The 16,523-nt window shown below is 39.3% G+C and overlaps 1 protein-coding gene across 1 annotated transcript in view; it reads left to right on the top strand.

The window, feature by feature from the left end:
• Positions 1-16,523, top strand: part of LOC115472864 (cadherin-18-like) — a 588,666-nt gene that overhangs the window by 239,469 nt on the left and 332,674 nt on the right. Inside the window, exon 2 of the mRNA XM_030207339.1 lies at positions 9,480-9,647. Within this exon, the coding sequence (XP_030063199.1) occupies positions 9,506-9,647 (142 nt within the window). The 5' untranslated portion in view covers positions 9,480-9,505. The remainder of the gene's footprint in view (positions 1-9,479; positions 9,648-16,523) is intronic.

Here is a 16,523-nt window from a genome sequence, read left to right as displayed (position 1 = left end):
TCAAATTATTGGCTGGATTACTATGTTTGGATCTACATCTAATAACATGGAAGTTCCAAAAGAAATGAGGTCTTTTCACTTCTGTAAAATACATCAGTACATTACATGGATTGCTTGAAAGCCATATCATTTATGCAACACTGGAAAAATTGATTTGAAAACAGCAGGTAACCAAAAGGGCATGCATACCCCCTACTAGTAAAAAGACTACGGTGTGAAGGTATATTTGTAGGTTCTTGCAGTAAGTAAAGAACAAATGCATGCAAATGTTTTTTTCTCTGCTTGACAAAATTTTTGTAAAAACACCTTTGTTTTTAACTACATGGAATATATTTTATTAGATATAGATATAGAGAGGGTATAAACTGATGGTGTATTATTATTTGTCTTTTATATTTTTAAGAGTTGTCTGGCAATTTGGGTTGTAATATATTGTGAAAGTCAATGATCTTATCCACACCAAACTGCATGAGTTAATATAACTTAATTGTGCTATATGATGTCCCTCAGGTAATGCTGAACAGATTTTTATGGAGCCTATGTGATTTTGCATTCATGGCTGTTTTATATTTCATTTTACAAAAATGACTTAAAAATATATTGCTACAGGAAAGCAAAATGATCCATTGCTGCTTCATGGCACGTGAAAATTACAGAACTGAAACATTCAAATGAAGAATTATGAATGGGTGAAAACTCCTGCTGCTTTTTAATCAAAGGGTAGAAGAGAAACTACAGGCAAATTTTGAAGAATTGTTGCCTGATACATTGCGTACTCTGAGCAAAGTGCATTTTTGGTTTTTATTTCTAATGTTTCCCTATTTCTCTTTCTTAAGTTCGAAACTACAGGCCAGATTTAATTTTGGACAAAAGTAGAGTGTGGAACCTGCAAGAAACAAATCTGTAAGTCAGTTTTGTTGCTGAAATGTGAAATATGAATACTTTTGCTTAGGAATTTAATTTCCTGCTGTATGAAAGCAGAGATTCCAAATCTCACTCATAAGAAGTGTGTCACAGTCATTTGAAGAACCTCCCCTACTTATCACTCCCAAACTGTTTGAGCCCCTTCTCTCACGCATCAAAGTTTCACTACTGCCCAACCTAAAAGAAGAAAAGCCAAGTGGCCCCCACCAGTAGGGAAAAATATAAACCTACCTTCCTGTATACTTTACCTCCACTGCCCCATCATTTCCCCTCCACCTACACATGCATGTGTTCTGAATACAATGCACATACTTAGAGCCAATAAGTAGAGAAGAATTTGCAGTCCAAAGAATTATATTGGACCTAGGCAGAGGGGGGTCCTTAAGGAGGGGGTACTGTCATGTCCCCTACCTCAACGCAAGCGGCGTCCTCAGGCGGCGTGGAGTCCCGTCAACACGCACACTTGACTGGCACAGCCCTGAGCCATGTGTCTGTAGTTCTTCTCTGGCTGCAGGCTCCTTAATTGCTTTGCTTCCACGCACCTGAGTCTGCTCTCTCTCTCTGCTTGGTTTCCCTTGTTTCTCTTCTGTTGGTCTTCTGGTTCCTCTTTCCTCTGCTCTTGTCCTATGGCTGTGCTTCTTCTCCCAGCTGGTCCCTGTTGATGTCAGACGTCAGCATTTTATCAGCTGAACTCTTTCTGGACTCCATGCTTCGGGTTCTACTTTGGTAGGTGTTACTTGCTCAGTAGTGTGCTTCTTCTCTACTTTGTCCCTCGTTGCTGACTTTGCCTGTGCCTGGATTATTCTCTTGCCTGCTGCCTGCCTACTGACTTTGCCTGTACCTGGATTACTCTCTGGATCTGCTGCCTGCCTACTGACTTTACTTATACCTGGATTACTCCCCTTTCTGCTGGCTGCCTGTTGACATTGCCTGTACCTGGATCACTCTCTTGCCTGCTGCCTGTCTGGCCGTTACATTCACCACCCTGCTTCCTGCTCCACCTCGTAAGTCCTGCAGGCCGCTCACACCTAGGGGCTCAACCTCTGGGGAACGGCGGTCAGTGCAGGTGAAACCCGGGGTTGTCTGGCTGTCAAGCAGAACCTGGTCCGAGTACCGGTCTCAGCAGCACTCTACTTGGTACAAGAACTCAGAAGTCCGTCAATAGTTTTATTGAGGAGAGTTTTCACAGTACACTGAATACCTCTGCTATCTTTTAAACACTGAATGGCATTGGACTCCTGAGGCAATCTGTTTGGCCAAAACACAGGCCTGTGTTGAGTTGTGCCTTGTTTTGATTAAAATTTTCATAACACCATCACAGTGTGTGTCCTTGTCATCTTCGCTGTGTCTGTTTGACGTTTGCATCTATGTTACAACATTACCCACAAAGAAGGTTATTTTACAACATTGCCCAACTTAAGCGTGTAAGAAGTCACCTAACTTTAGCTTATTTTATAAAGATACATATAGAGGCGTATTTTCAAAGTACTTAGACTTACAAAGTTACAGTAACCTATGGAATATTGCAAGTCTAATGGGCCCTTTTTACTTTTTACCGCCCAATTACTGCCCAATTACGTGCGGCCGAAAAATAAGTTTTAATTTTGGACGCGTGTATCAGACACGCGCCAAGTGGCATTTGACATGCATAAGTCATTACCACCCGGTTACCACATGAGACTTTACCGCCAGTCGCACACCCAAAATGGATGTGCAGCAATTTTGATTTTGCCACACGTCTATTTTCAGCAAAAATTTTAAAAAGGCCTTTTTTACATGCACGCTGATAAATGGATTGGTGCATGCCCAAAACCCGCACCTACACTACCGCAAGCCATTTTTAGTGCACCTTAGTAAAAGGACCCCTAAGTGCTTTAAAAATGAGCCCCATAATAAGCTATGTGACCTTAAAATACTAAGGATAAGCAAACATAAATTGTAGCTAGATTGAAACCATGGACATTTACACCTGCTGAGAGCTAATGTAAATATACACATATACAATCTGCATTATGTGTTTTTTTTTAACTGTGTTTATTAAACTTCAGGTACGGTACAGCAACAAGTGAAGTACCAAGAGAATGCATATACTTTGCAAATCTACCTGTGCTCCACTCAAAGCTCACCCCAGAACATACTTGCATGTGCGTTGAGTGAGAGTTACATGCTGTTTTCTCACAAAGCTTACTTTTACACCTGCAACACTTTGGGTAATATTCTAAAAGCCATTTTACTTGCAGAAAGCAATGCTTTACATGTTTTGGTCTCTCTATAGAGCATGTAGACCCACAAGTATGATGTACCCACAGGACTGTAAGTTCATCCTGAGTTTTCCTTTCAAAATTTCAAACTTGGTGGGCTCAAGGATACGGAAGCATAATAGCTCCTGACAGGGAGGAGTAGCCTAATGGTTAGTGTAGCGGGTTGCAGAACTGGGTTCAATTCCTCCTGCTACCTGATGGTCAGCAGTAGGTTGAGATCCCCGGGAACCAGGATAAATTCCCTCTGCAGCTCCATGTGACCCTGGGCAAATCACTTAACCCTCCATTGCCTCAGGTACAACAGTAGTACAATGTACTACTTAGATTGTGAGCCCACTAGGGACAGACCCAGTACCTGTAAAATGAAACTGTAAAGCGGCATACAAGTACTGAAATGAAATGAAATTATATGTGGAAGGAGTTAAAAATAAATTTCTTCCCTGTACTCTTCTAGGACCACACTTTTAACCAGAACTGGAAGAGGGCATTTTTCAGAGGGTTTCAACGTGGGTAAACACTTGCTTACCTTTGAAAATCTCATTTCAAAATTCCATCCAACATGATTATAATGACATGTTTGTCACACTTGGTTTAACAAACTATCTTCCTCAAAGATCATTCTGCTTTCTTTCAACTGCCAAACCACATTCCTTTGTCCATCCATAATTACTCACTTCCCAGCTTGTTTGCAAGCAAGAATGTCTTATCAGATCATGAGTCCCTGACTCACATAGCATAAACCTTTTTACCTTGTTTCAAAGTGTCCGTTCCTTCTGTTTCAAGATGCACACCCATGCTCATTATTTACAACTCCCTACTTGCTGGTGCAGTACCCCACTGTTCAGCCATTTTCCCTTTAGAAGACTTCTTTCTATTAAAGAAGAGGATTATCAAATTAAGTAAGTAAACGAATACATTCAAGTGCAAAATAACCTTCATGTGTTTCTGTGGGTTTGAAATTCTCTTCATTCTTTTTTTGAGGTCCAGATCATTTAATTAGTCTATGCAGGTGTTGTGACAGGTAAGCAGAACAGGCCAGGCTGGTACAGTCTCCTGTGGTGGTGCTCTCTGCCTTCTGTCAATCATCTCAGACACCCACAGTGTTGCTGACACACTGCAGAGAACATCAACATATACTGCTTCCTCCTTCTTCAGTCTCATAGATGCAGGGGAACATACGGATAGCCATGAGTCAGTGAAAATCTGATATGGAGTTTCAGCTGCAGTCCCAGTGGAAAGATCAGCAGAGACCCCAGTAGAATTTTAAAATAAAAGTTCAAGCATCATTTTTCTGTGAATATTGCAGTTCAGATCATTGCTAAGGAATCTGTAAATAACATGTGTAAACCGCCCATGAGTCTAGGCTAAGATGCTTTTATTGCTCAGCATGATATAAGAACAGTGTATTTTTATGGCTGTTTCACATTGACAGCTGTATGTTCTCATGGATCGAAAACAGCAAGGTATAGAAGCTCAAAAATTTTGTCCTATTTAATAGTGACTTATTGAGAGCTTTAATTGGGTTGTATACCTGAACATATGAAAATGGCTCTGTTGAACTAATTATATCCAGCTGTAATGCTAGATTTAAAAAAAGAAAACAAAACACTGTCTTAAATGGTTGCAAAAGTACATTTTCTTTTTTTTTAGTCCGTTTATTTATTTTAAAAAGTTCAAAAAAATAAATAAAAGAAAAACAATAACAATAATTGATGCTTATACAGTGAATCATTGAATTGCATATATAGTATACATACATACAGAAAGTTAAGAGGAATAAAATCAATGCCCTTGAAAGACTCCAATATCCTTTGATAGGCATAAAAGTATTGCATTAAACCATAAAGAGTAAAAAAGAATCACTGGCATTTCTTACTAAGGGACCATTTTACAAACGCGCAATGAAAAATATAGACGTGCACTTTCAGCTTGCGCAGAATCATTTTTCAGCACACCTGTAAAAAATGCCTTTTTAAACTTTTTGCCGAAAATGTATGTGAGGCAAAATGAAAATTGTTGCAAATCCATTTTGGGTCTGAGACCTTACCATTAGCCATTGACCTAGCGGAAAGGTCTCACACGGTAACTGAGCAATAAGGGTCTATGCGCATAAAATGCCAATTACTGCTCAATTACTGCCCATGTGCCAGAAAATATTTTCTGGCACGCCTAGCAGACACGTGTCAAAAATGAAATTACCACAAGGTCCATGTGGTAGCCGGGTGTTTACTCAAAATCGTTGCACGTTGGGCGCACGTAGGCGCTTATGCGGCTTAGTAAAAGGGCTCCTAAGGTAAGTACCTACTTTTGACCATATTTTTAGTTTGGATGAAGTAGTGACTAACTTATTTGCTAATGACAGGTCAAATGTTTGAATTTACAGTACAGATTGTCACCAAAAATGAACAGAGAGCATGGTATTATCCTTCCAGTTGTTCATAATGGATTTAATAGTAATCGCTAGTAAAATATCCAGTAAATTTGAATCTGTTGGTGAAGGTTGTGATTCAATCACTATTGAACTGAAAAAGACAACTTTCATGGAGATTTATCTTGAATCAGAAGAATAGCGGTTATTCTGTCCCAAACTTGAGACTAAAAAGAGTAAGTAAGTAAATAAGAGTAAGTAAGTAAGTTGACAGTCATACACCATGGGCTGGATTCTCCAAATATGGTACCTGAAAAATCTGAATAGAATTGATTCCACCTAAGCGTATTCTATAAGCAGTGCCTAGATTTAGGTGTGATATATAGATTATACTTAATTGATATCCTAGAGCCTAAAACTATACGCCTCCATTTACACCAATGAAAATGTGGCATAGATTTAGGCGCAGAGGGCCATATTCTATGACAGTGTGTGTAAATTTTGGAATGCCCACAAAATGCCAATTTCCCTGCTCATAGCCATGCCCCTTTTTGCCTATGCGCATTAAAATTTAGGTGCACTACATTACAGAATAGACTTAGTGATTTGTACGCGTAAATTCTAATTATTGTTAATTAGTGCTCGATATTGCTTATTAAGTGCTCTTAGCCTATATTAGGCTCAGAGAATGAGGTACGTGCTCCAGTGTTGAACAAGCAGGAACGCCTAGTACACATTGTGCACAGACATTAGTTACATTTGATGTGCATTCAGCTCTTCAGCTGGTTTCTGGGTCCCCAACAATATTAATCTTATGACCCCTGATGCAGGCGCTTTGTGCCAAAACATGGCCCATGTCAGGCAATGATATAAATTTGATGTACAAGACACATGTTTTGTGTGCAAAGGATTTGTCCCACTTGTGAAGGCTCCTAGTACTTTTTCTTGCATTCTGGACCATTTGAGCCCTCTCTTTGCTGGCTTTTGGGCATTGTTTTGAAAATGGCCATTTCCCAGACATGTTTATAATGAATATAAATAGGGAAGCTGAAATGATCTGGTGGCATCAGAAGACTGCAGCACTGTAAGAATATGAAAATGGAATAAAACCATGTTAAAGGAGGCTTCCTAGTCTTTCTCCACTGGAAGATGGAGGAGAAAGGAAAGGAAGCCAGAGGTAATTTCCTGTGGCTCCCAGAAGGAAATAAGAGGATTAAGACATAGACGTCTCACACAGAAATCCTTGAAAGAAGGGCAGAGACCCAAGAGTAAAGGTCTGATCCCTGTAGTCTCCTATGAGGAGGTGGTATTGGAGGTATTCTGTGGTGTTCCTAAACTATTCTCCTGTTTTTCTGGTATGACTGTATCATAGGGAACAAGAGACTGAAAAGATGCAAACTTGGAGTGTCTGGAGAGTTAAAGAAGCCTTAATCTATCTTCTCAGGTCATGAGAAACTTAAATAACAGTTTTCCCAGTAAGAAACCTTCAGAGGGTCAGGATCCCTGCTATAATTTCCATGCTCAGCCAAATGCATATTTGAGTGAGATGTGTAGGTGAATATTTAACACTGAAGAGTCTGTTATGGAAATAGATGGAAGCAACTGTCTGAAAAATGTTATGAATTGTTTAAACTTCAAGTAAAGCTTTAATTTTCTTTCTGACATACACAACCAGTATGATGCTTGATTATTGATTTAAAATAATGACATAGGGGCCCTTTTACTACGTCATGTAGGTGCCTACGTGCGCCCAATGCGTGCCAATTCAGAACTACTGCCCGGCTACCACGTGGCCTGGGCGGTAATTTAAAATTTTATGTGTGTTCACTACATGTGCTGGAAAATATATTTTATTTTCTGGCGCGCAGTGCTAACCAGGTGGTAATCGGCATTGTATACACGCTGATGATTACCACCCAGTTAATGCATGAGACCTTACCGCTAAGTCAATGGGTGGCGTTAAGGTCTCAGACCCAAAATGGATGCGTACCAGTTTTTATTTTGCCACACATCCATTTTCAGCCCCCCCAAAAAGGCCTTTTTTACAGGCATGCTGAAAAATGGATCTGCGCGCAACCAAAACACGTGCCTACTCTAGCATAGGCCATTTTTCAACTCACCTAGATCCGAGTCTTCGGGGAAAATTGGAGTTGGGGGAGGGAGAAATTTGGAAGTTGAGAGTATGGGTCAGGGAGCAAGTGGCTGGGCTGGTTCCAGATTGAGCCAGGACATTCCTGGCCCAATTTGGAAGTAGGAGTCAGTTTGGCACTGTTTCAGGTTCAGAGGGTTTCTGGGGCTGCAGGCACTGAGCTTTGCAGTAGGTGTGACTGTTCACAAAATAAAGTGTGTTGTCATTTAAAGTTTTGTTATTTTTTGCATGATTTATTCATTGATAAAAGTGACAGCAGAGATTTTTGGAAAGTTTTTTTTATGCCAATGGCTGCATTTGGACCATGGGTATACTATCCAATGAGTTCTTTGAGGTTTTTTTCCTTATTAACATCTCTAGTGTTTTTAAATTGTTTACTTTTTAAAGAACTAAGAAGTACCATATGAAATTATCCTCAGGAGTTTGGTAGTGTGCTCTTAAAAGACAGGGGGAATGATCATCTTGGCTAAGAAATGTAGGAATTTTTTTTTTTCAATTGTAAAGGAATAGCAAGCCAATGGGACCAAAACCAGTTGTCTTGTACCATGTCATGCTGTTTGAAAGATGGTAAAAATGATCTCTGTAAGAAGTGAGATTTTTTTGAATGAAAATCCAAAACGTTATTATGTGAATTAACTGGCACACTTCCTGTTTATGTTGTTAGTACTAATGATGTGGATGAGTTGCTGGATATAGCTGGTTGACCTAAATAAAATTAAACTTGCCAAACATATGGGATCAATTCACGTTAACACATACAGATCATATTGTCCAAGCAATAAAAGGTTCTCCAACATGGATAATTAAGACTCAGAGAGAAGAGATGGCTCCTATGCTGAATCAGATAGTAGTGAGTTTTTACTGAATAGCCAAATGCCAGCATTATTAAATAAATCACATATACAATTTATATTAAAAATGAATAAAAAAAGAATCTCAGACCCAATTAATTATCATAAATTCTATACCTCTATTTTTTTTTAAAGAAAGTTAATTGAGTATGTAGCCTTCCAACAACTGCAAAGTGTTTGTAGTAGAAAATAAGGGGTCAATATTCAAAACAATTTAAATTTTTTTTACTAAGCCATGCTAAAAAGTGACCAGCGGTAGGTTTAGCACGTGGGTTTCCTTCACACTCCAGACACTTTTTAGCATGTCTATAAAATGGCAGAAATTTTATTTCTGCTATTAATGGCCATGCACCAATTTCCAAATTAGTGTGCGGCCATTACCACCTGAGCACTTACCACCTCCTATTGAGTAGGCAGTAAGGCTGATGTGCTCCTCATGTGGTAATCAACCGAAAATAAAATGTTGACACTTATTCTTGTTTCTCTGGTGGTTTGTAAATTAATTTATTTTTTGTGTAGTTAATTAGATAATTCAGTAATTATAGAAAGTAATATATCCCTTTTCTATAATGTACCTTAAAATGTTTCCATAATGCTTGACTAGAATGACTCATCTACTACCACTGTATTTTGATTATACTTTATTACTACTAAGAATGACATTAATTTGTAGATATTGTCCAGCATGGTACCGTTAACATGTATAATACTGACATTTTAGAGCAGAAGTAGTGCTGGTGATATTTACATAACCAAGTTTTTTGTAAGATTTTATATCTGTAGCATATTTGTACAAAAACAGAAAATAAATTGATCACAACATAAACAATGTATGGCCTTTGGCAGGGTACATGGTGCGGATGCCTAATTTTTCATATTGATGTACTTAGCCCATGTCATTTCATTTCTTTTCTGTTACATTTTAGGAGTAATCAGGACTGCCTTACCCAACATGGACAGAGAAGCCAGGGAGCACTATTCCGTTGTCATTCAAGCCAAAGATATGGCCGGGCAAGTTGGAGGCCTATCAGGATCAACAACTGTGAACATCACTCTCACAGATGTTAACGACAACCCACCCAGATTTCCACAAAGTATGTAAACCTCCAACATTATTATTATAATCACTTAAAAATGTCAAGCATAAATGATATGATTTGAAAATTTGAAAATTTCAGTGTAGTTCACGGGCAATCTGTTACCTAACTCTCAATGATGGAAAGATGTACACCATTTTCCAGACTTCCCAAAGGCACTCTTTAAATTATGATTCTTTGTGTATATTTGTATATCTTGGTGTCAGTGTCTGGTTTCTTAATTGCCTGTCCTTTATCTCTTTCTCCAACTCTACGTTCAGTCTTTTCCCCCTTAACCTATCCTCTTTTTCCTCAGTTCTCCACCCACCAGGCCTGAAGTCAACTCTCCCATCAGCTTTTTGTTTTCTTATCTTAGCAGAATATGTCAAAATGCCTCAAAGTCTACATAATTGTCTACTTTTCTTACTATACACAATAAAAATGCATGAAATATAGCTGCAATTAAATGTGTGTCAACCATATTTATTGTATGTAGCTTGGTGTGTATTCCTCAGGGACCAGAATTGCCCATCATTGCATTGATGCTCTGAAAATATAAGTTCATGATGAGTTCTGCAAAAGAAAGTTAACCATGTTTCGCATGAGTCATAATTCATATGGATGTCTGATTTACAGAGCAAAGTATATGAGTTCTTTTGGTTAACCTGCTCATTAAGATGAAAAATGTCTGAAAGGAGTTATTGAATATTTTGAATTAGCTGTGAAATATCCTCATTACTCAAGAGAGGTCAAAGGTTTGGGTCATTCATTAGGGTGCAAAATTTATTAGCCACATAACAGTTAGAAGGACAAGAACTGGAAGCTTAAAAAAGGAACATAGGATTAATTACCTCTCATGACTTGAAGGTTGCTAGTCAAGGTGAGAAAAGAACTGAAAATAGTAGGAGTATTTGAAAGTTATATCAGTAGAGATAGCATCAGCATGAAAAATATTAGTGATAATGTTGTCTTCCTTTAGTACTGCTACTTATCATTTCTAAAGTGCTATTAGGCATATATAGTGCTATATAGACACATATAAGAGAAATGGTCCCTTTTCTATAGAATTTACAACGGGTCACCATGACATCTAACTTTAAGCATAATGTTCATTTTTGGAGGCCATATCATCACAAAGAAAAGTTGAAAGTAGTTCAGAAAGGCTACTAAAATGGTACAAAGCTGACAAAATAAACACTATGGAGTGGAGCAGTAGCCTAGTGGCTAGTGCAGCAGCCTGAGAACCTGGGGAACTGGGTTTAATTCGTACTGCAGTTCCTTGTGATTCTAGGCAAGTCACTTAAGCCTCCATTGCCCAGGTACAACATAAGTGCCTGTATATAATATGTAAACCACTTTGATTGTAACCACAGAAAATCACATCCCCTTTCATTTTCAGAGTAAAAAAAAAAATAAAAATAAATGTACTTGCCACAGAAAGAAAGGGAAAGGGGGATAGTAGAAACATTAAAATGTTTGATAGGCTTCAATAAAGTACAGGTATGTGAAATTCAAAGAGAAGAGGACATGGTCTAATGTTACAGGGTGGAAGTTTAGAGGAAACATGAGAAAATATATAATTATATATATAGTTACATAATTTTATAACTGTGTGGATGCATAAATAGTACATGCTTATTTTTTTCTGTGGGCCGTTATAGGCAGATTTTCATAGCAAAAGTTTCACATTCTACTGCTTTAAAAATGACCCCAAAGGGAGCCCAGTTGCCACCCAGGAGCTTCTGGTGTGGGGGAGACTGAGACTGGGTCTTCCAGAAAGCCCCCAATAGTAAAATATGGCATTTCTGGAGGAAGGTGGTGCTCCAGAGTGATGTTGGAGCTGTGCAACTCAGAACATCTGAAAAGGCAGCGGCTCATGTGGACTGTTTGGAGCCTGGTTGCCATCCAGGAGCTTCTGGTGTAGGGGAGGGTGAGACCATGCCTTCAAGAAGACTCCCAATAGTACTGGTGGATTTCAGCATTCCTGGAGGGAGGTAGTACCCTGGAGTGTAGTCAGAGCTCTGCAACTCACAACATTTCAAAAGGCAGCAGCCCCTGTGGACTCTTTGGAGCCCAGTTGCCATCCTGGAGCTGCTGGTGTGGGGAGAGTGAGACCATGCCTTCCAGAAGGCCTCTGATAGTACTGGTGGATCTCGGCATTCCTGGAGGAAGGCAGCGCCCTAGAGTGATTACAGAGCTGTGTGACCCAGAATATCTCAAAAGACAGTGACCCAGCCACAGGGCATGGCTGAAAGGGTGTGCCCCTGTGTGCCAAAGGGGCACACCCTGCCCCTTGGGAGCACCTTAGAGCACCAAGAAGCACTGAGGAATTTTATAAATGAGATCTGATGCCTGTTAAGGGGAAGAAATGGAAGGCTCAGCCAAAAGGTGTGGCTACTGTAAGTACCCCCATCAGAGGATCAATGAATAAACATTTTTCTTCATAAACTGTTACTATACCGCCCACCTCATCTCCCTCTTCTGAAAGAGCTACAATTAGCACACCAGAGAGAACATCTCTGCCTATGCTTAATACCATCTTTCTCCCTACATCTTCTGACACTGGGCACAAGTCCTTGGCAGCTAGGGAGAGTCTGAGAGTGGTTTCAATTTCAGGAATACCTATGCCCAAATATGTTCAATTTTCAGCTGTGGAGGGGGTCGGCCCAAATATGTTCAATTTTCAGATGTGGAGGGGGTTGGTTCCTCTCAAGAAAGCCAGGATATTACTTTGCAAGATATATGGTCAGTAGTTACATGAACTGAATCCATAATTAAGACTCAAATACAGCAGCTTTCACCCAGGAAGTTGTACAGAAGCTGGAGGAAATGGATTTTAAATTTGCTAGTTTTGAAAAGAGATTCCCGGTTATGGAGTCTCAAATGCCACACTTCAAGCCTCAGGGGTTACAGCAATAAAAGACAGTCTCTCTGTTTGATATGAGATGGATATCAATAGAAATCAAACAAAATAAAACATGGAAAAGAAAATAAGATGATACCTTTTTTATTGGACATAACTTAATACATTTCTTGATTAGCTTTCGAAGGTTGCCCTTCTTCCGAGGAAGAAGGGCAACCTTCGAAAGCTAATCAAGAAATGTATTAAGTTATGTCCAATAAAAAAGGTATCATCTTATTTTCTTTTCCATGTTTTATTTTGTTTGATTTCTATTGATAACCTTAAGAGTGGACTAACACGGCTACCACACTCCTCTACTATATGAGATGGAGAAACTGGAAAATTCTTTTTGTTCTATGAACCTGTTTTTGAATTTCCCTCAAGTTAGATTACTTATTATATTTATCCAGTAAAAAATCTAATGTAAGAAGGTATTAAAAATTCAAAATCTGGAAGAAATATCTGTTGCTCTCAGTTATTATAAAGTTCCTGTGTGGAGAACTCTATCGAGAGTAGTCTAGATAAATTGGGAGGAGTGAGTCTCAATCTCACTAATTTCTTAGAGAATTCAAAAGATATTGCTAATACCAAGGCCACTCTCATTGTTAGGCTCTCCACAGAGAAACATAAGGTTATGATATTAAAGGCTTACTTTAAAAAGAAATATATTGCTTCTTGTGATACACTGATATTTACATATGTGTATATCGTCTATTGTTTATTTTATTGTCATAGCTCTGTTTTAATCTTCCAGGGCTTTAGTGATTCAGGTTGGTTTATCTGAAGGTTTAGAATTGGTTTTTAATTTGTGAATTCACAACACATTCACTGTACTAAGAGCCAGGATTTGGCATCCCTGACGGTATTTTTGAAACGAAAGATGGATGTCCATTTTGCTTTGAAAATACAGGTTTTCCCACCCCTAGATTTTGCCGTTTTGCAAGGAAGTCCAAATTGCAATTTGGATGTCCCTTTCGAAAATGTCTGTCAGGGCCTACAAGGATGGAGGATGGAGTGGAGGAGTGGCCTAGTGGTTAGAGCACCAGTCTTGCAATCCAGAGGTGGCCAGTTCAAATCCCACTGCTGCTCCTTGTGATCTTGGGCAAGTCACTTAACCCTCCATTGCCTCAGGTACAATCTTAGATTGTGAGCCCCCCTGGGACAGAGAAATATCAAGAGTACCTGAATGTAACTCACCTTGAGCTACTACTGAAAAAGGTGTGAACAAAATTTAAATAAATAATAAGATCTGGGGCCTGAGATTGCCTTAGTTTTTTATCAGGGGGATGGGTGGGAGGAGTGTTCTTGTGGGAGGTATTTGGTGGTTGGTGGTGGTTGGTGGGAGGGAGATCAGAAGCAGGGGGGCCACTGGACCTTATTAGACTGATTACTGGACCTGATATTCAGATCAGTGCCTGGTTAACCTCACCGAATAAGTTATGCTCTGCAGTTACCTAGCTGGTTAACAATCTGAATATCTCCATTAACTAGCTAGGTTACTACTCAGAACAAACTCCATCTATAGACCACCTGTAACCTTGCTGGTTAGACAATGGCTGTAACCAATGGCTGGTTAGTGGAAATATTTAGTAGCAGCAGAGTCCAGTTAAGTACCACTGAATATTTCCACTTAGGGAAATGAGACTTGATATACCACCTTTCTGTGGTTTTTGCAACTTCAAGCAGTTTACATAGTATATTTACATAGTATATACAGGTACTTACTTGTACCTGGGGCAACAGAGGGTTAAGTGACTTGCCCAGAGTCACAAGGAGCTGCAGTGGGAATTGAACCCAGTTTCCCAGGATCAAAGTCTGCTGCACTAACCACTAGGCTACACCTGCACTCCTAGCCCTGACCAAGCAATTTAAAAGACCAAAGCCTTTCCTGGCTGTTTAAATCCACTTTGATTAGTTACCCCACAATGTATAACTTGCCTTAACCCTTAGAAAATATCTGATGTTATTTTCTAAGGGTTCCTTTGACCAAGCTGCAATAAGCATTAGCAAGTGCTTATCACAGATTAAAAAGATTTACCTTGGGTTATAGTCAGGTGTCCTGTGGTAAATTCTGGATTAGCGCGTACCCACCATGCAGTAAAAAAAAAAAATATTTTTATTCTTACAATGGAGGGAGCATGTCTGGGGGGGGGGGGGGGCAGAGAACAGGCATATCTGCAGCAATCAGTTAGTTCAGCTACATTGCCATGCACTGATTAACATTTGATTTGCACATGAGCCTTTACTGCCTATGCAATAGGTGGCACTGATGTTAATCTTTTGTAATAGCCATGCACTAATGGCAACATTAGCGTGTGGTCATTAATACAAAAATTCAAAAATTGGCCAGTTTACTGCTGCACTAAAAATGGACTTAGCATGCAGGAAACACCCATGTTTTAAAATGGCCTTTCCATGTGGTAAAAACCTGTGTAAGGGCATACTAAGACCACTTTTTAGCTCTGCTTTGTAAAAGGACCCCAGAGTGAGTAATTTGATAACAAGATGCCTATGTAAAATTTACAAAAAAGTACTTATTGTATGGCTATTTTATGTTGGGTTCCTCTTTTCTGCCACAGCTTCCTCTGAGATTGAATCTCTGCATAAGATAAGTTGAATTATCTTAGTTAAAATATATCTTGGTTAAAATGAAAACAAAGGATCAATGAATAATATTATCGCCTACTGCTTTTGAGAAGGAGAAAGCTTTGAAAGGCTGCAAGACTCTGATGATTAGATAGATAGATAGATAGATAGATAGATAGATAGATAGATAGATAGATAGATAGATAGATAGATAGATAGATAGATATCTAACAAGCTGTTTCTGGCAAGTTAAATTACTTTGAATATCAGCCCTAATATTTACATGTGTATGTCATTTATATTTGTAAATGCCATGCAGCTGCTCTAAAATGACCTTCTTGGACCCTATGGATACTGATTCTGGCTCACCTGTTGATATGTGCCCTGCTTGACCACTATAGCAGTTGATGATAATTTCTGATACTTATTGAAAAACACTGGCTCCCCATCAGTTGCTTATTTTTAGCATTCTTTGTCCTACATGCAGGTACACCCTGATATCTTGGAAATTGCTTGCTATCACATTTTCCAGCAAGTTCACTTTGATCTATGCAGGCTAATCTTCAGGCAATGCCCCCTACCTCAACAGTGCAAATGGATCTTACTCATCATTTGACCTTTGCTTTTATGACTCTGTTTCTTTGGAATTCCTTTCCAGTCCATTAATGTTCTAAGGCATCATTTTACAAGTTCCAGACAGAAATAAAGACATGGTGTATGAACTCTGATTCATGGTTTGGGCACAGCATTGCACTTGTGTGTATCTTATCTCTCCCTTCTTTCTCTTTTATTTCTCTGGTTCTTATTTTTGTTGCTAGTATTGTAAACCACGTCCGATCTCCTTAGTGCAAAAGGCAGTCAAACAAGTGTTGTAAAAAGAAAATAAAATACCATACATTGAGCTACCACAGTTCATTATGACTTGAAGACAGCCGTTGATTCAGTGACATCACAGAAATCACAGATCACCTTGCTACTCTCCTCTGTTTGCCGTCTTTGCTATTTAATTGAGCAGTGATCCATCGGGCAGACAGGGGAGGGAGAAGCAGAATTTGAAGGCAATCATTGATTCAGTGACATCACAGACAGATCTCATCAAAGGCATGCCACCTCATGCACAGACCATCTTGTTCCTCTCCTCTGCGTGCTGTCTTTGCTGTGTAATTCAGCAGTGATCCATTAGGCAGAGAGAGGAGGGAGAAGCAGCACTTTAAGGCAGCCATTGATTCAGTGACATCACAGACAGATCTCATGAAAAGCACACCAACTCCTGGGGCATTGTGCCGAATGGGCATGTCAGAGGGGCACACCCCACCCCTTTGAACACCCCTTCATTAGCAGTTTCATATGGGGATTAGAAGGAGACTTTGTGAACATGGGTTCAACAACTGATATTTGGCTGGTTT

This window comes from Microcaecilia unicolor, chromosome 1 (assembly GCF_901765095.1).
Source record: "Microcaecilia unicolor chromosome 1, aMicUni1.1, whole genome shotgun sequence".
In the NCBI taxonomy this organism is placed as follows: domain Eukaryota; kingdom Metazoa; phylum Chordata; class Amphibia; order Gymnophiona; family Siphonopidae; genus Microcaecilia; species Microcaecilia unicolor.
This window is presented reverse-complemented; position numbering and strand designations above follow the sequence as displayed.